Source organism: Beta vulgaris, chromosome 1 (genome assembly GCF_026745355.1).
Source record: "Beta vulgaris subsp. vulgaris cultivar EL10 chromosome 1, EL10.2, whole genome shotgun sequence".
Taxonomy (NCBI): Eukaryota; Viridiplantae; Streptophyta; class Magnoliopsida; order Caryophyllales; family Amaranthaceae; genus Beta; species Beta vulgaris.
This window is the reverse complement of record NC_079202.1, coordinates 56,488,402-56,507,517: the sequence shown is the minus strand read 5'-3', so window position 1 is coordinate 56,507,517 and position 19,116 is coordinate 56,488,402. Positions and strand designations below refer to the sequence as shown.

Below are 19,116 nucleotides of genomic sequence, written 5' to 3'. Positions count from 1 at the left end.
CTAAGGAGTTAAAGGCTCCTGCACCTCCACGGACGAGGTTAATAAAACATTGTTTAGTTCACAATCATAGATTCTTAAGCATTCAGGGGGAGGGTTAGACAAAATACAAATGGTGTTGAAACCATCTCTTCTCCCTTTTGCTTCCTTAGCTAGTGCATCAGCAAGTGCATTTGTGACTCTTCCCTCATGGATGATGGTGACGTCGTGCAATTCTAGGCTCAACACCCTGCATTCATTTGATAAACTCGAAGTATTAGTAGAAAGGTTAGTCATTGTGTTTGTAGCCTTCCAAGCAATCATGCTATCAGTTGCTATGATCACCTTTCTCCAACCCTTGTCTCTCACCCAATTTAGAGCCATAAATATGGCTTTAATTTCCGCTTCTGCACTATCACAGGCTAACGATTTTGATTGTATTCCTTCTACCCAAATTCCCAATTCATTTCTACAGACTGCTGCCAGACAAGCTTCTTTGGATGAAGAAAGAAAAGATGCGTCGGTGTTTATCTTTAGGTAAGAGGTTTTAGGGGGGGTCCATTGAAGTATGGTAGAAGAAGCGGGGGGGTTAGGAGCTTTACCCACCTTAGTATGGCTCTTAGTGTAGAACCATTCGGTAGCGGCCCAACAGAGTTTTTTAATTAAGACATCCGACTTTATGTTTTCCTTCTTGAATACCCAAGAATTTCTTCTAATCCACAAGAACCATAATGCAAAGCCAAATATAACATTTATAGGAACTTTAGCAAAGGGAGAGATTTCACAATTATTAAGATTTAGATTTAGCCAATCATTTAACTGGTTGGAACGTAATAAGTTAATTTTAAGGCCAACCCATATTTCAGTTGCACGAGGACAAGACCGAAGGATGTGATTCATGTCCTCCTCCATGTGGGGGCAAAAGATACAGAATTTATTCGTCGTAGGAATTCTCTTGTGGATGTTGACATTTGACGGCATTCTACCCCACCACATTTGCCAGAGAAATAACTGCATTTTTGGATACCCTGGACTCTTCCAGATCCAATCCGAAGGCACTACATTAGGATAGTCTAGAATAGAATCAAGAGCCATTTTAGAACTAAATCTATTGTGGTTTGTCCAGAGGCAGAAAGTTTCATCACTTCTATTATTGAATTGAATAGCACGAATTTTAGAAAGCAATTCAATAGGAAAATCAAGGGAGCTTATCCTAGTGATATCTCTCTCCTTAATGCTGCTAAGTCTAAGGTCCAATTCATGGGATAATAGGGGGCCCTGTACAAGTGATCTAAGATTTTCTCCAAACAACCATTTGTCATTCCACAAGTTTATGCTTTCACCATTTCCTATTTTCCAGGCTAAACTATCTTTGTAAAGGTCCCAACCCAAGCCAATGCTCTTCCAAATATGAGAACCTCTCTTGAAACTAGTGGGGTAGTCTTTGTTCAGCACATATTTCTCCTGGATTATTTTAGAGGCCCACGTTGTGCCTAGCCATGCGCATGCTTGGGCTTCTCTTTTGATATTTCGACACGTCCCATGCAACATGATATTTTGTGGCTAGTTCTAGACTTGGTTCGAAGCGACATGGGGCTACTAGCTCGGTCCATGCCTGACTCATTAAAATCCCATGTTCTACTAAAATCATTCTCTTTTCTAAAATTAGAATTCGTTGATGTGCTTATTATTTTCTTAGTTATTAGTTTCTTGATTGCTTTAAATTACCTCTGTTTCCTACATCACATGTAAGGACAAAGTATTCCGACATGAATAGTATGACCTTGAGCTAGTACACTAGAATTCGAGAACGATACATGCATGACTCAACCTTTATATGATCTTATAGGTATATATTCCATTTATATAGGGAATCAAGAATATCGAAGTTTATAAAATAATTTGTTTACAAATTAATATCCATAATTTCTTGGAAACTCTATTTATTTTTTTTAAAGTGGTGAAATAGTGGCATTATTGTTACATGCCACGATAATTATATAAGTTTTTCCATACATTTACACACGAGTACTTCAGGAGAGTAACATTTATTTATCCTATCTAAATCTAAAAGACAAACAAAAGAAAGCCCAAGGTGCCGGGTAGTCACACTTAAGCTAAAAAAGTAAACGTGCAAAGCTGAAATATGTAAAAAGAAAAGATTAGGAAATCAACTTTGAACTGCTAGCAAAAACTTTTACGTACAATCTAGTATCTGTAGCTTGGTCCCAACCTTCTCAAAAGACATAGTTGATAGAATGATAGTATTAAGATTTAAGTCTTGTAACATTTTAGAGAACGATAGCTTTGTACTTAAAAGCACCAAGTTTGAAGTGTAACGTGACCACTATAGCAAATTGTTCTAACACACATAAAGTCATAAAAGCAGTAAAAAAGATGGATATTGTGAGTGGTGCTGGCGGCTGAATTTTCGATTGGGTATTTAACATTTTTGATTTTTTGTCTTCTATGGATACATTAAAAATACACTATGGTTAAAAAAAATATTGTTGGCCCTAAATAAATACAATGTGCTATACATGCTTTTGCCATGAGGATAGTTAATATATACCTACTCAAGCTTACTTGGTAGAGATGGTGAGGAATTCACCTTGTGACTTGGAGGTCACAACTCACAAATTCAAATCCCACTGCCTACTCATGCTTGGGAGTAGGGATTTCCTTATATTCCCCTACTCTCAAGCATTGACCTGTGTAACTGGGCTGGCTGACCTGAGCGAGGTGCTAATCCAGTAGGATCCTTCTTCTTAACAACGAGTCCCTGATGGGAGCCCAAAAATAAATAAATTAATATATACCTTTTAGTATGAAATAAACTTATGACAATATGCAAAGTTCGAAAAATCCATTAAGATTCAATCTCAAGTTTCTCTCTTTTCTTTTACAAACCCTAAACTAATTTGAAATTCAATTGATAATCAAATATAATGAATTGGGTTTTGTGTAAATAGAATTTTTGCATTTTGAGATGGTTTTGGACCTTTTTTTTCGGATTACTCTCCTTCGTGCCTGACCAATTAGAAAGAAGGTAAGTTTTATCACCGGGCACTAAAATGAGGAGACCCGAGTGTGTTAAGTCACAACATGGCATTGTCGAGAGATGTTCCAACAACTAGAATTTAAAAGTAAGAGTGACCTGTGCGAGGGTAGCCCAGAGGATATTTTTCTTACGTACCACGGGGTTTCTGAAAGGAGTCCCAAAAAATAATTTTGGAAAATTTTCTCAGGCACCCCTGAAGTTTGGCGTAATTCCCAAACTATCCCTCACATTTGATGAATTCCTCAGATACCCCTGAGGTTTGTGTTTGGGCTCAAGATACCCTTACTATGGACGGAACCCTAACATCATTAGATTTTCCCACTCACACTCTCCCCAATTTTCTCTCTCCTCCCATTCCACCACCCACTGCCAAACCCCCTCCCCCACTCCGGCGTCGGTGAGCCTACCCCCTCCCTTCCCCATTCCCGATTCCCTCGCCCCCGACGTTGGCGCCAACCAGAACAATAGAATAACACCTTAGGATGGTTTTGCGGGCGGGTTTAAGGGTTTGGGAGCGGTGTTCGTATCTGGGTGGAGAAGGGGGTCGACTCACGATAGGAGACAGGAAAAGGAGGTCATTTCCGATAAGGGGGAAAGCGGGGAGAGGATGGTGTCGGGGTGGGGTGGGGGGAATCGAGAATGGGGAAAGGGAGGGCTAGGGTGGGGTGCCGAGGGTGGGGGAAAGGGAGAGGGTGGGGTCGCTGGGGGTTCTGCTGTTCTGGCCGGCGAAGGGAGGGGGAAGGGCGCCGGCGCCGGAGTGGGTGGTAGTCGCCGACTAATGGCCGTCGGGCAGAGTAGGGGTGTTGGCTGTGGGCGGGGGAATAGAGGAGAGAGAAAATTGGGGAGAGAGAGGGAAAACTCAAGAACGTTAGAGATTTCGTCCATAGTAAGGGTATCTTGAGCTCAAACACAAACCTCAGCGGTATTTGAGGAATTCCCCAAATATGGGGGTAATTTGGGAATTACGTCAAACCTTAGGGGTACTTGAGGAAATTTCCCAATAATTTTTATACATTTGTAAAATAATATGATCAAAGTAGGGTTTGTGAATAGTGCAAAAATGACAATGGACCATTTTTTTTTAAAAAAGGGTTTGGGTCTTCAACTTGTTTATTTTTTGAAATGAATAACTTGATATATCTATACAAATATATTAAGAGGCGTGCAAAAGAAAGCATATGTGTCACATGGCACTCTCCTCAAATTCCTAACGCGAATGTTGTATGTCTATGTATACTTCTCACTTTTTTTAAAAAAATGTGTAAGTACAAGGTATTGAACACATGACCTTTGAAATGAAAATTAAGAGTTTAACCATCAATACACTGACTTTGTTGTCCAATGTTTCAAATAAAATATGATAAAGTCTTATAATAATTATACTTAACTAAAAAGACTTAAACAAGTATATAAATCTATGACACACTTATTGCATAACTTACAAGAGAGTATTGATGTAATATTCTCTTACCACAATTCGTTTTAAGGTATTATTTTCAAACTCAAACTATTCAATTTTTTTTACTTATTACTTTGTGACGTGAATTTTTTAATTTTTTAATGGACAAAAAATACAAAAAGTAACAAAATAAATTATGAAATTTAAAAATAATAATATATTTATTTATTGTAACTGAGCCGACGTATCGTTCGAAAAAAAAAAATGGTTTATATTAAACAGACGCAACACACATGGAGTCCTAGATACTTTGGAGTATCGCCATCTAAAAGAAAAAAAAGATATTTTGGACTTTGGAGTGTCAATCAAACTTTCCATTAAACTTTGACTCATTTAGGCCCATTAAACACCTAGTGACCCATCTTGCTTGGTGTGTAATCTTGTAGCCAGAGGTTTATTTGATAACAACATAAAGCCCAAATATAGATAAATCTACATATTATAATTCCTTTCTGAGTTCGGATGCTCTATAATTTTAATGAAATTTTACAAGGTAGAGTTGTATCTTAACCTAAGGTTAGCTTCCAATTAAAGCGCCCGTTACTTTGGTATGAAAGGCGACTTTGGACATTCCAAACCATGGATGGTCTCTTTTGCATATGGCTAGGGTTATCCAACACCCTACCCATAACCATCGTAGCACTAGTCCTTTTTTCACTAGGGGGACAAGCCGCATGTGGTGATGCAACCTACGGGGTTGTCCCCTTTGTTTCTCGACGTTCCTAGGGATCATCTCAGGCCTCACGGGTGCATGAGGCAACATTAAATCCGGATTGACTCGATTTATATTTTTCACTCCAGATAGTTTTAGCACCCATCAAGGTCTTATCTATATGGGGATCATGACTATTGCGTGCACCTTGCCCATGACCTTGGTGCACTTTCCGTAATGGGGAGTATGTTCTTACCACCTTCTAAGAGTGCTAATGAGGAGGCTTACTATGTGTTTGAGTACGATGGTGATGAGAAGAGAAAGCGAATACATGAAGGGAGTGTCAAGTTTGCTGAAAGTACCCGTTCTGAGCGTGGAAGGAAGGCGGCTTCTATTGGTGCTCCTACACAAAGTCCTAACCCTAACAATAATATTTCATAAGTTTACTTTCATGTTTTATATAATTTGGTTTTTGCTTAAATAAATAAAGATAATTGGATGGACTCTTATGGTAAATTATTAGAACGTTTGGTTTAATTTTATGACAAAGCATTATGTAATTCTGAATTTCATTAGGTTGTGTTTGGGAACATGGATTTCATTTCAATTCTAGAATTGTAAATCCCCACATTCAAATCCAAATGATTTGTTTGGGAAAAATTAAATAAATGCATAATTTGAACTTGTTTCAATGGTATTGTTAATGGTGGAGAGAGAAGAAGGGGGGAGTGATGAGAGAGGAGATAGAAATAAACTAACACTTATTTTGGATTTGAAATGACATGTGTTTTGGTTGGATTTTTCTCCAATTATGCCTTACTTCTTATGAGTCTTGGATTTGGGCCAAATACAATTTCAAATTATTAGATGATCCAAACAAGTGATTTGGCCCAATTTCAGAATTTCAAATGAAACTCTAGAATCCAAACATGCCATTATTGAATTGGAAATATGTACTTGATTATATATCAGAGTTTTGGATTTTTTTTTGCATTGGCTCATTAGTTTAGGAGACTACCTTGTAGAGTTGTAGCGACTAGCGAGTGAATTTTGCTTGCAATGCAATTACTTTAGTATACTAATATCTTGTGCACTTTTTTCATTTGCCTAGTGATATTAACAACACAAAATACACTATTACAGTAATTCACGCACTTAGATTATTCATAGTTTGTTTATGTCACATAGCTTGCAACCCTCTCATAACTCTAAAAAAAGGATTTGGGGATTAATCAAATAAATATTGATTGTGAAGCTTTTTGATAATTTAATGGGTAATTAATTACACTACATAGGATATTTTCTAAACGCTACTAAAAAGTGCATTTCAAAGACGGAAAATGAGGATATTCTAACTACTTGTACATACAAAACCAACAAGATTCAATAATAAAATCAACTTTTAACCATTAGAGATTAGACTTGTATTTTACTATATAGTCAACCTCTTATTCATAAACCCACAAAAATTCTTCTTAGGCATGTTTTTCCCAGCTTATTTTTAGTTCAGTTTAGTTTAATTCAGTTCAATTCAGATCAGCTTAATTCAGTTCAATTCAATTCAGTTTAATTCAATTCAGTTCAGTTTAATTCAATTCAGTTCAGTTCAGCTCTGGACAATACTTTTACTCTCACATATCACTATTCATTTCAGTTCAGTTCAATTCAATTCAATTCAATTCAGTTCAGTTCAGTTCAACTGTTTTATACCGAAGAGAACATATCCTAACATTATTATTAGTTATAACTTATTACCTTATAAATTCATTTGTTTGTTATTATCAAGTTACTCGCAATCGTACTTATACTCATGGAATCAACTGCAGCTTCAAAGACTAGTACAGCTAATTCAGAATCTTTAGTACTCGTACCTCGTATCAATCAGGTGAGATATTCTATTTCTGGGATTCAATTAATTCGTGGTTTTGGAGTAGAAAATCCCCGTTTTTTTATAAAATTTGTTTGATCTGAATAATTAGATTCAAAAATAAATTGCAGTTTAAGATAGCACTTTGCCAATTAATGGTAACTACTGATAAAACTACCAACTTGGATAGCGCTCGAAACATGCTACAGGAAGCTGCTGATAAGGGTGCCAAACTTCTTGTTTTGCCTGTAAATTTCTTCACTCTCAATTAGTAACTTACTTTTTTTTTTTTTGTTATTGTAAAGATTGCCACAAATGTTAATGATATAGACGAAATTCGATTTCATGCTTTTGCCTTTTGAGTATCACCCAGAAATTTAATCAATAAAGCTTACATTGATTGCAGCTCTAGTGTTTAATGAAATGCTACATTTTTATTTTTGTTTTGGGGAATGTTGCTGGTTTTTGTTGCAGCTAATTACTAATACTATATATTAATTTCTAGTTGCAACAAAGGAATTTTTTGTCTTACAAATACCCCTTTAAAAATTATAATTTAGTATTACATACTTGTACTCTATGTCTTGACCTAGTGATTAAGATTGAGGTGTTGTGAACGATAGATCACAGCGTGTAAAAATGCACCCGAATGTAGAATGAAACTTGTACATAAAGAAGGAAGTAGGTTTCTAATTTGTACCATTTTCGTCTGTTTGGTTAATGAAAGGGTGAAAATAGTGTTCTTTAGCTGAAAACAGTTTTCCCCAGGGGTGGAAAATGTATTTCTTTCTTGAAGAATGAATTGAAACTCAGGCTCCGTTTGTTTAAACGAAAAACAATTTTTTGGGAAAATGATTTTCATGGAAAAATACAATTGTAAAAATAGATTTCCTTTGTTTGTTTCTGTACAAGAAAAAAATAGAGGAAAGGGAAAATAGGAGTGGAAGGAAGAAGATGAATAAGATGAAAAAAAAGGAATGTAAGGAGTGGGGAGGAAAATGTGGCATACCTCCATTAAAAAAGTTAAACATTTTCCACTCTAGGGAGAACCATTTTCCGCCTTTGGGAAAATTGTTTTCCATCCTTTACTAACCAAACAACGGAAAATGAGAAAATCATTATCTTGGAAAATGTCTTCCTTCAAAACAAACAGAGCCTCAATATTTGAAATTCAAAATGTTTTTCTTCATATAACACAACCTAAGATTAATCATGTTACATTCATTGTTAATACTTGTTGATCATGAATATAGGAAATGTGGGTGTGCCCTTATTCACATGAATACTTTGCAAAGTGTGCCGAGGAGCTTGATAAAGAGGAATCATCACAAGCTTTTAGTATGTTATCGAAAGTTGCTAGAAGTCGTAAGATCACAATAGTTGGGGGCTCACTTCCAGAGAGGAAAAATGGTAAAATGTATAATACATGTTGTGTGTTTGGACCGGATGGAAAGCTCAAAGCTAAGCATAGTAAAGTAAGCCCTCCTGTGATGATCATAATAAGCTAGGTAAAATTATTTTATAAGTACTAAAGACCAATAGTTAAATGTACAGTTCTGTTGGTTTTCATTGTGCATTTGCAGTTGCACTTGTTTGATTATTACGAATCAGCTGAAGCTTTGATTAAGGAGTCGGATTCGTTCACTGCTGGAGACACACCTACAGTTGTGGACACAGGTATACGTATACCTTTCAGTGTTAATTAGCCATATCCAATATGCACATTAACATTATTAAAGTAATATTATCTGTTCTGTATGTTGATTTGTTACCCTCTCAAACAACAAATACTTCTTGTAAGATTGCATATATTGCTATTGATATATTCCGTAGTAGGTATGCTGTTAATCATCAGTGCTGTTTGAACTAGCATAGCAATTGACTTAAGTTTGATGATTGGTTGGATCTATGAAGTTCCTTATAGATACTACTAAAGAGTATAAATAGTAGTGTCAGTTAAAACCATATACACTTCTTGAAATATTACTCATGATTTTGTTGCATTTGAAGCTGAACAGCTAGTATGGTATATATGCCTGCAGATGTAGGCCGCATTGGGATCGGTATCTGTCATGACATACGCTTCCCAGAGCTTGCTATGTTGTATAGAGCAAAAGGTATTGCTTTTATGTCTCGTTTGAATATGGCACTACTCAACTTGAAATTTCCATTATTCCGAACTGTGTAATTTTGTATACAATGCCAGGTGCTGACTTGATTATTTATCCTGGTGCATTCAATATGAGCACTGGAAAAATGCTTTGGGAACTAGAAACAAAAGCCAGGCAAGTACTTAGCTCGTAGATCTAAGTTCCGCCTTGAAGGGTTTAACTGAAACTTAAAGTTTGTGATGTATGACCTTAAAAAAGCATTTGATGCACTTAATTTTGGGACAGAGGGAGTCTTTTATACTAAATTCTACCCAATTTTGTTGGAAGTTGGACATTTCATTCTATCTCAGCTCCTAAATTTGTGCTTTGGTTTTTTTTGACATGTATGGACGTACCTTTTAAGGGCGATTGATAACCAGGTAGCATTACTAATATTACCATCTCTTCATCCCCTGCTTAGTCTCATGTAATCGATAAAAGAGTACGATAGCTAGTGAGGATAAATGTTTTGGATTCATCTTGTAGGTGTTTGTGGCTGTTTGTTCACCATGCCGAGATTCAGCTGGATCTTACACAATTTGGGGCCATTCCATGATTGTTGGTCCAGTAATCACTAAAGATCCTACTCTTTTCATGCATACTATATTATGTTTTGATATTTCCTTTGGATTCAGACGATTCAAGGATTATACTGATGTATTACACTGATGTATTTATGCAAGACAGAGTGGTGAAATAAAAGGGAGAGCTGAACATGAAGAGACAATTGTAATTGCTGAGATTAATTATGCAGAAAATCAACTTCAGAGGTAAATTTTAGCATTACTTTGTGCCGTTTTTGAACGAGAAAAACATGTCTCAAAATAATTACATTTTCTTATGTTGATCTGAATGTTTGCATTGCTATGTTTAGAGAGATCTTCCCTCTGCAGAACCAGCATAAGGAAGAAATATACAAATTTCTAGACATAGAACGGTTAAATGAAATTCGCTAGTTACAGACTCTGATAGTGCTTCATGACTTATATAAGTAGAAGCAATCACATGATAACTGCTGCTTTGCTATCTTATGTTCTACACTCGATTGATGGATCAGAAGAGAAGAGAGTGTAGAGTGTTACAAGAGAATGCTGTAACTTCTAACTTCAAATGTGATCATAAGAGAATGGAAATGTTCTATTCTATTATCAGATTCTTTCTGTTTCAGATGCTAACTTGGTTTTCATTTCATGATTCTAATAATTTAAGAATGTGTGACAAGTGGTGTTAATCGATGTTGTTATTTATTAATGTTTGATAAAATCACTTTCTACTAAAAATAATTATTAGGGGTGATGTGAGTCCATCAGCTCCCCCATCCTAATCTTGATAAATTTTCATTACTTCTTCTGTTCTAATATTGGACATAATTTGATTTTTTTTCTTTTTTTCATTGTACATATACTAACTTTGACTATATCTTTTTATTTTTTATTTTTTTGAGGGAATGACTATTTTTTTTCAGGGTCGAAAAAAGGAAAAGATCCTATTCCATATATAAGTTCACACCAATATAAAAGAAATTGTAGTTTCACTTTTGCATATGATATTTGTAAGTCTATACTATCGTATGATTGGAAGATCCATTTATGATGGTATGGAAGAAAATATGGAGTTTGCAAGTGCTGCCCAGGTTAAAAATTTGCGTGGAGGGCGCTCTCAAATGCTCTTCCCACAAACGCGACCCTAAACTGCCGAGTACCCACCCAAGAGAAGGTATGTAGCGTGTGTGGGCAAGGAGATGAAACTGTAGTACATGCTTAATCTTATTGCTCTTTTGCTCAGGAGGTCTGGAGACTTAGTGAGTTTGGCATAAGAGGGAGGGATGTGGGCAGGTCTATGGGTGATTGGTGGAAAGGATGTCACACACAAATGGAATGGGAGGAGATGTGTGGGATGGTGACGTTATCTTGAGCGATTTGGGGGTCTCGTCGCAGGATGTTAATGAAGGGGAAGGGGGCTATCCTATGGAGACATGCATTATGCCAAGAAAATATGATAGGAAGCTATGGAGGTGAACTCAACTCGTCCCACTGTAGGAGCTGCTGCATCCCCTCATGCGAGTGCTTGGATCAAGCCCAGCGCGCTGGGAACGTCAAGCTCAATTGTGATGCTGGGAAAATCGGGATTGGTGGGTGTGGTTTGTGTGTTGTGCTCCGAGATGAACATGGTGATGTCGTGACTGTTGGTGCTTTTTAGTTCCAAGTAGCGTGGGAGCCTCGTGTGGCAGAAGCAATGGCAATTTATCATGGTGTAACTTGCAAAAGAGCTGGGCTACAATCATTTGGAGGTGGATAGCAATAGCCTTTTAGCTATTCAAGTTTTTTTTTTTTTTTTTTTTTGTTGAAGGGAAACGGTGAAACTAGCTATTCAAGCTTTAAAAAAGTGTAGAGGGGGATCTAGTGAGTTCCATTTAATTATAGATGTCATTTAGATTTGGTTGTTTGTTTTGAAAATGTTGTTTGATCTTTTGTAAAATGTTCCGGAAATAAGGTGGCTCATATGTTGGCTCATATCCAACCTTGGTAGATTGGCAAGCGTATTTGGGTTGATGTTATTCCGGTTGATGTTTTGTCGTTGGCTATGAATGATATAATAGGATCTCCCTTTAAGGGTTCCCTTCAAAAAAAAAATGTCAATTTTGATTTTTTTTTTTTTTTTACTATTCACATATGCGGATATGCCACTTGACGGTATATCTTTTACCAATATATAAAACAAAAATTCTCACGTAAAATATTGTTGGATTTATCTTAATGTATAAACTTTAAAATTCTTAACTTTTTATAGAATTATTATTTGACAATTAAAGATATTAATGGTCAAAATTATGCATTGGCAATCAAAGGGGTGTATCTATTGGGAGAAGCAGTAAGTATACAAGTAGATGTTTGAAACCTAAAAAAAAGAAGTCGATGTTTAACATTTCGATAGGCAATGAAGAATAAGATACCTTCAATGACCTATTTGAGGTTACATAGTGTCAAAGTTGAACCATCATTTTTTGTGTGTAAAAAGTTGTAAAGAGCATTGATTTAATAAGATTTGCTCTCAGGTCTTGAATCTAATTCCTACAAGACATTACCTACTATGCTAGCTGCAATCCACAATTGTACTTCTATATCCTTAATTCTCCAAGCTATAGGTTTCTTCATGTTTTGTTCCATGATCCTTCTAATGACCGTCATAATTTTTGCCTAAACTGCAAGAGGTATAACTTGTTGCATAATCTCAGGTAGTGATGACCACTGGTGCGGGTTGGGCGCGCGGAACCGTGGACTGTAGTGGGCTAGGCCGAGATTTCACGGTCCAGGATCGGACCATGAAATTCGTGGGTTGGGCGGGCTGGTTCGTCGGTTGAAAAATCTTGGCCCACACCGGTCTGTTACCGGTTTTTACGGTTCGCGAAACGGTTCTGGCGATTCGTGCGTCTACTGGGCTGACGAGCCAGCATGAGAATTTTTTTATCAAAATTATTTAATCATTGAAATTATTCATTATTGTTACATAAAATCTTCAAAATGGATTAAAATATATACAATTATTAATATTAATGAATAATTTCATTATTTTAAAATTTGATTGAATTATAATATATGCAATTTGATTAAAATAAATACAATTTGGTTCAATGTTTACGAGGTGGGCTGGGCTAGATTGGCCCACACTGTTAGCCATCTCTGCCCTCAGGCATCCCTGTAATTAGATACACCCAAACAAAGAGGTATTAACTATCATGTGTGCCTTTCAGAAAATGTGTCACTTACATATATCACCACTACAACATAAAATTTACCTTAAGCCCTAGCTAATTCTATTCTACACATGAAATCCTAAAAAACTCTCCACATAGTTTCAGCTCTGTCTTTAGTTGATTGGCTTCGCCTAATTTATCCGACCGTTTTTATGGCCTTTGCCTAATCTTGATGTGAGTTAGCCTAATCTTGCATGATTACATCAGTAGAAACTATAGTACATAAACTTTCTCTATGCTAGTAACTAAAGTGATCTTAAAATAAGTAAATAACCAAATACCTACTTATGGTTGCCAATTTTGGTTTTGTGTGAGATTCTATTATTATTTTGGACAAACTTTTACATGCAAGTGGCAACTAAAATATTCCAAAAGAGCCGAAATTATACTTGTGACACTATTAAAGTTAAAAGTAGTGTACTTTTCTTTCATATTACATATGCTTAATGCTTATGCTTGACATGCTTCATTATCAAGTTTAACAATTCTGCAGTATCAAGTCTGTTTCCATCCTTTCGCACCAAAAAAGTCAAAATAAGATTTCATCAGTAGTAGCATATTGTTCTTACAAGCTTTAAAAAAAACCCTAAGCAATCAAGTTTCTCACATCAAGTTAAAGAAAAAGAGAACTTATATTAATGCAAAGTTAGACTTACATCTTAATTTACACTGAAAGGCTTAAGAAAGACAGGAAGAACATGTTACAACATAACACGTAAACACGTATATGTACAATTCACATTGCGTTCACAACAACAACAAAAAAGCACAACAAATACAGCGCTCTACATACGGAAGATTAGTCTTGACAGTCGACACATGCATCAATAGCACAAACTCTTGTTGCATGTTTTTCCTGAAGATCATAAAGAGAGAAAATAAACCTATATTATGGTGGTGAGGATGAACTTCCTAGCGAAAATAAATAGGAGCATCACCACTATGAAATACGAAAGAAGAGCTTAACCGCATACATCCATATTTGGGTTGACAGCTTCTGGATGGTAATGCATAATCTCCTGCCACATGGTTTCCCTAATCATATCTTCATCTAAATCTTCATCAATTTCAAGATCAATCGGGAATTGAGCAGGAGGGTTAGCTCGAGGGTCATACAGAGCGGACATGTATGGGTGTTGGAGTGCCTCAGTAACACTGATTCTCTTCGTTGGATCAAAAACAAGCATCTTTTGGAGCAAGTCAATGGCTAAAGGATGGGCAGTAGGGTAAAGGCGAGACAAAGAAGTGCTAGGAGAATAGGGGAGAGATTTTATGAATCTCTTGGCTTTAGGGTTGTCAATGAACTCAAGGTCAAAATCTTTTTGACTGCCAAGGATGTTAACTATCAACTTTAGCTGATTCAAACACTCAGTACCTGGAAACAATGGTTTACGACCAAGAAGTTCAGCAAAAATGCATCCGACAGACCACACATCAATGGAAGTTCCGTACTTGTCACAGCATAATAAGAGCTCAGGTGCTCTGTACCAACGTGTTACCACGTATTCGGTCATAAATTGACCCTTGCCACTACTCGTACGAGCCAATCCAAAATCGCAAATTTTAAGATCACAATTTGCATTTATAAGAAGGTTACCGGGCTTCAAATCACGATGAAGGATGTTTGCTGAATGGAGATACTTCAAACCTCTAAGCAACTGCATTTAGTGAGTAAATGTTTAGAAGAAAGACAATTTTCTAAGCTTTGTCAAACAACAATTGCATGTACTTGCATCAGATTAGTAATTGAAAAACATAAACTATCTATTTCTTGTCATTTTGTAACCTCTGCAAGTTTTCTGGAAATTGTTTATCCAAAACCACTAAGACGAAAAAATTATCCAAGAGAGCACATTGCTGAAGATTAGCTTACAGGAAACTGGTCAACATATAACAGATTCTACACTACAGCATACAAATTGGAAACACGAAGCACGATGAAGACGGTCCACATGAAGATGCATCATTTCATTTTATCATGGATTGTGCGTACAAAACTACAAATACTGCCACACACAATATATAGATAAAGAACCGCAGCTTTGAGACTAGAAACTGAGCATGGGGAACATGAAGTCAGCAAGACTAAGATATCTTCAAAGGAGATGTAGACTCATTATTATGTTTTCCAAAAACAATATTGAGGTGCGACTAAGAACTTTATGCAGCTAGTAAAATCATTTTATTGTCAAACCAGGACATGCCCAGAACAAGTCACAGTTTATGCTTACGCTCATAAAAACGGATGGTATAGACTGTAAATATGGGAGAGTGAATTTGGTTTTGAGAAAGCAAGGGCCTCAGTACTATAAACAGGAGCAGACTCAATTTATAGAAAAGCCAATTTCACGTCTCATATATTGGTCAGTCCAGCTTGAAGGCATGATAAACAGAACCAAGATTTAGCTTTCATCAAAATCTGACTTAGACAGTTAGATTTACTGATGATAACTGCTTCTTTACTTGAGAGTTCTCTCCATATAAAGTACATAAAGAAGCATCATTATTATTCTCATTCTCAAAAACGACCATAATCCTCTTCTCTATCTAATACTGAAAGTTAGCTTATAAGTTCCACTGAAAAACAAACCATAACATAATATTATCATTACGGAACAAGATATATAAGAAATCACAGTCTAGAAAATTAAACAAAGCATTCAGAATTCAAGCTTTTAGCCTCTTCATATAATAGAAGAAACGATGAACTCAAGAACAAAAGAACAACATGCTAAAAGTTGCAGCATCAGCAAGCAAAATGATAATCCCAGCAATCACTCATGTTCTAATTGTATAAATGACAGTCAATTTTGGTAAATTGCAACAGATAAACACTGACATAGAATGAACTTTGAACAATACAAAAGAAAGGTAACACCATGATTTATACCTGAAACAAGAAGTACTGACAATGATCATTAGTGAGTGCCTGAGAAGATTTTATAATCTGATGAAGATCCGTATCCATAAGTTCATAAACCAGATAAACATCCTTGAAATTCTTTAGATGGGCAGGCAACATGACATCCTTCAAAGCAATCACATTATCATGCCTAAGGTGCCGAAGCAGTTTCAATTCGCGCAATGTTCTCAGCGCATCAACACGATTCTCAAAAGCATTATGGATCTTCTTTATTGCAACTTTCTCATTAGTTTCTTTGTTAATGGAAGAGCAAACAACTCCATATGCGCCTCGACCAATAGGTTTGATGGGCACATATTTTGTATCAATCTCAAACAAAGCTTGCCACATTGAATAGTAATGCTTCCCTGGGCATCTAACGCCGTTTGGAGGCTCAACTTGTGTCGCCATTTCTCTACAAAATCATAACATGTAAATTAAGTGGAATCAGAAAAAAGTTTCCTTATTTTTTTTCTTGCATAATTACCTTCATTGATTAACCATAAGCAAAATGTACTTAAATGGTTCATGAACTCATTAACCAAAGTACCAAACAGAAAATTGTGGCCCACAAAAAACTGAAACACATCAAATACTTCAAGTACAATTGAAACATGTGATAAACGTTTAAATTCAAAAAGAAAAAAGAATTGGAGCAATGAATATTCATTTTCGCTACTTTCCTGAGCTAAATTTAGTTGCTTAATCCACAAATTTTGAACTTTAAAAATGATTTAATCTTCATATTATCACAAAACAAGCTTACATATCCACAATTTATTAACTTAATCAGTGATTATTATAAGATTATCACAAAACAAGCTTACATATCCACAATTTATTAACTTAATCAGTGATTATAATAATTAAAAGTCAACAACAAAAACCTCAGATAATTAAGTATTTACTTGAGATTATGAAAATTTCAAGGAGAGAATTTTAACATACCTTATGAATAAAAACCCTGAAAGCAAATTCACTAGAATTTACAACAAATTGAAAATCAAAGTGCTGTCTTTATCCTCAATATCCAAAAAAGCTGCATCCTTAAACTTTCTCCAAGTAGAAACATCTTCAAATCAACACCTTTTTTTCTTCTTCTTCTATTTTCTCTGTTCCACCAAAATTCACTAAACCCCAAATAAATTAAATACCCATGTAATAAAACCCACAAAAAAATGGATAAAAAAGGTCAAAAATTTAAGCAAGAAATTAAAACCCCAAATGCCATTATTACCAAAATATTCTGAGAAAAAGAGAATTGATCAGCAGATCTGAAACTGGGTTCTTGCTAAATTGGAGGGAAAAATCGATGAAGATGAAGAAAACGCAAACTGGGTATTGAAATTAATTATGAAAGTGAAAAAGGGTCGATGTATTATTGGATCAGATCCTCGATTTGAGAGATTTTGTTATCGCGTCACGATCAGTTGAACAGAGGAGAGAGAAAGAGAGAAAGGGGAGAGGTTACACAAAAGAAAAAAGATCAAAGGATACATGACAAAAAAGGGCCATAATTTCTGTAAATTTTACAAGTTTTTAATTTTTGTTACCATATCTTTTTTCCTCACTTTTCTGTTTACTATTATAGAATCTAGAGGTGGTGAAATTTAGGGAGTTGTTGATTCCGTGGTTAATTCGGTTTGTTCTCTTTCACCCCTCAAAAAAACGGTTTGTTCTCTTTCATTTGTAGTTAAAAAAAAAAAAGGTTTAGATTAGTTTAGGTTGTATTTGACCATTTAACTATTTGGTGAAATTAGTTGATTAAGTTGATAATGTATTTTGTCAAAATTAGTTGTTGTCATAATTTTGGAAAGATTTTCTAAAATCTCAATCACTTGATTTTAAAAAGGTAAATTTTTTAATTTATCATTTAAGTCATTTTAGCTACCTGAAATTTTATTTAAGGTGCTTCCCGAACACTTACTACTAATCGTTTTACCACCTAAAATAGGTTAACACCTTATCATTTAAGGTAGCTAAAATGCTTCCCCAAACAGATTCAATACATTTAAGTCACTTTAAATGACTAGGTGTTAAAAGTTTAAGTCACCTTCCCCTCAAAAAAAAAGTGTAAGTCACCTAAAGTACACAGTCCCAACTCCCAATGATAGGTTCTAAAACTGGAGTCTTGTGTAACAATGATTGGCTCAAATCCCAATGCAAACTCCTGACCAGCAACCTGCAATATGGGACCCACCCTGGAGGTTTGGGTGGTATTTCCCCCTCCGATGCTTAAGTCAGATATCAGGGATATGAAGGAACTTTTAGAGAGAGAAAGTAGAGAGAGAGAGAGACTTTATGGCAGAATAACAGTACTATGCTCTGAAAAACGTACCTTTCACCCTAAAATCAAGGACTATTTATACTGTTTGAAATGACTGTTGTACCTTGATGTCACCCTAATTTGGGAGCATCTGATTGGCTAAGCAATAATATCAGGACACGTGGCAAGCGCTGATTGGTTAGTACACATTACCTTTTAGCTGAATCAGGCTTTACTTCAGTGGGCCTAAGTACAATTTTAGGGCTATAAGGGAGCTTTTCAGTACACCTTTTCCTTAGGAAAGTGTACTTTAGCCCACAGAACTTGCAGGCCTTTGTACTTTCCTTGGCCTAAACAGAGGCCACATGTAGGGTTGGGATAGCGCCACGTGCCATAAGGGTAGCCGTTGATTTTTAGGCTACAACAACCTTCCCCTCAAAAAAAGTGTAAGTCGCCTAAAGTACATAGTCGTGTTTAGGGTAAGAGTTTAAATAAAATTTAAACTCAAAAATTGACTGAAATTGAGGAAAATTTTTATCATACACCGGGGTGTATCATGAGCTTTTTTTTTTTTTGCTCAATGTATATTTGAAACTTCCAAATGAGCATATTCACATGATAGGTAGAGTTTCAAATCAGCAAATAAGATTTCACTCTCGGTCAACCCATAAAGAGGGATAAGCCCCTCAGCGGAATCGATTACTCAAACTTCAAAGCAGTGAACTTTGAAATTGAAAAATAGAGAAAAATACTCTGTATATTTTATCTTTTTATTTTGGTGCGAAAAATTCTTATGAATTTCAAGCAGAATAGCGGATACATGTTAATAAGAATGTGCAAAGATCAGGGACGAAATGGAATCTGGACCAAACCGGATATTCTTAGAATTATTGTTGTTAAATTTTAATTCATCTAATTTATAAATATGTTTAAAACAAATAAAAAAGATATATATTTTTTTAAAAAATATATAGATTCTGATCGACTAGGTCCAAAACCAAACAGAATTGGAAAATTTTAGATCCCAAT

At 35.7% G+C, this 19,116-nt stretch overlaps 3 protein-coding genes across 9 annotated transcripts; 1 reads left to right on the top strand and 2 right to left on the bottom strand.

Moving 5' to 3' along the window:
* LOC125499483 (uncharacterized) lies at nt 1-1,071 on the bottom strand. Its single transcript, XM_048648344.1, has one exon. It carries the CDS (start codon nt 1,069-1,071, stop codon nt 1-3), a length of 1,071 nt encoding a protein of 356 aa, XP_048504301.1.
* A 5,833-nt stretch (nt 1,072-6,904) lies between these two features.
* On the top strand, nt 6,905-11,422 carry LOC104889412 (omega-amidase, chloroplastic). Of its 6 annotated transcripts, none has more exons than XM_048639561.2 (11): nt 6,905-7,033; nt 7,206-7,263; nt 8,269-8,490; nt 8,599-8,692; nt 9,058-9,132; nt 9,222-9,300; nt 9,530-9,545; nt 9,652-9,732; nt 9,853-9,935; nt 10,799-10,881; nt 10,951-11,419. In XM_048639561.2, exons 2-11 carry the CDS (start codon nt 7,216-7,218, stop codon nt 10,965-10,967), a joined length of 798 nt encoding a protein of 265 aa, XP_048495518.1. In that variant the 5' UTR covers nt 6,905-7,033; nt 7,206-7,215; the 3' UTR covers nt 10,968-11,419. The 6 variants fall into 6 exon arrangements, 4 of the variants coding, with proteins under 4 accessions (XP_048495518.1, XP_048495513.1, XP_048495517.1 ...); XM_048639556.2 differs by having other exon boundaries at nt 6,911-7,033; nt 7,147-7,263; nt 10,951-11,422; XR_007271663.2 differs by lacking the exons at nt 10,799-10,881; nt 10,951-11,419 and adding an exon at nt 10,040-10,105 and having other exon boundaries at nt 6,911-7,033; nt 7,147-7,263; nt 9,652-9,727.
* Nucleotides 11,423-13,532: 2,110 nt separating this feature from the next.
* LOC104889438 (mitogen-activated protein kinase homolog NTF3) lies at nt 13,533-17,328 on the bottom strand. 2 transcript variants are annotated; one of them, XM_010674669.4, is made up of 4 exons: nt 17,059-17,328; nt 16,770-16,951; nt 15,810-16,236; nt 13,533-14,577 (listed from the first exon to the last, which is right to left on the bottom strand). In XM_010674669.4, exons 3-4 carry the CDS (start codon nt 16,230-16,232, stop codon nt 13,882-13,884), a joined length of 1,119 nt encoding a protein of 372 aa, XP_010672971.2. In that variant the 5' UTR covers nt 16,233-16,236; nt 16,770-16,951; nt 17,059-17,328; the 3' UTR covers nt 13,533-13,881. The 2 variants fall into 2 exon arrangements, with proteins under 2 accessions (XP_010672971.2, XP_010672965.2); XM_010674663.4 differs by having other exon boundaries at nt 16,770-17,328.
* Between the last annotated feature and the right edge of the window lie 1,788 nt (nt 17,329-19,116).

What these genes read in the sequence shown, in the direction of transcription:
- LOC104889438 (XM_010674663.4), bottom strand. Translation starts at nt 16,232, where the DNA reads ATGGCGACACAAGTTGAGCCTCCAAACGGCGTTAGATGCCCAGGGAAG. An exon ending in GTCAGTACTTCTTGTTTCAG is followed by an intron (nt 14,578 to 15,809) that starts GTATAAATCATG and finishes CACTAAATGCAG; the next exon opens with TTGCTTAGAGGTTTGAAGTA.
- LOC104889412 (XM_048639556.2), top strand. Translation starts at nt 6,959, where the DNA reads ATGGAATCAACTGCAGCTTCAAAGACTAGTACAGCTAATTCAGAATCT. An exon ending in TCAAAGCTAAGCATAGTAAA is followed by an intron (nt 8,491 to 8,598) that starts GTAAGCCCTCCT and finishes GTGCATTTGCAG; the next exon opens with TTGCACTTGTTTGATTATTA. An exon ending in ATTCCATGATTGTTGGTCCA is followed by an intron (nt 9,733 to 9,852) that starts GTAATCACTAAA and finishes TATGCAAGACAG; the next exon opens with AGTGGTGAAATAAAAGGGAG.
- LOC125499483 (XM_048648344.1), bottom strand. Translation starts at nt 1,071, where the DNA reads ATGGCTCTTGATTCTATTCTAGACTATCCTAATGTAGTGCCTTCGGAT.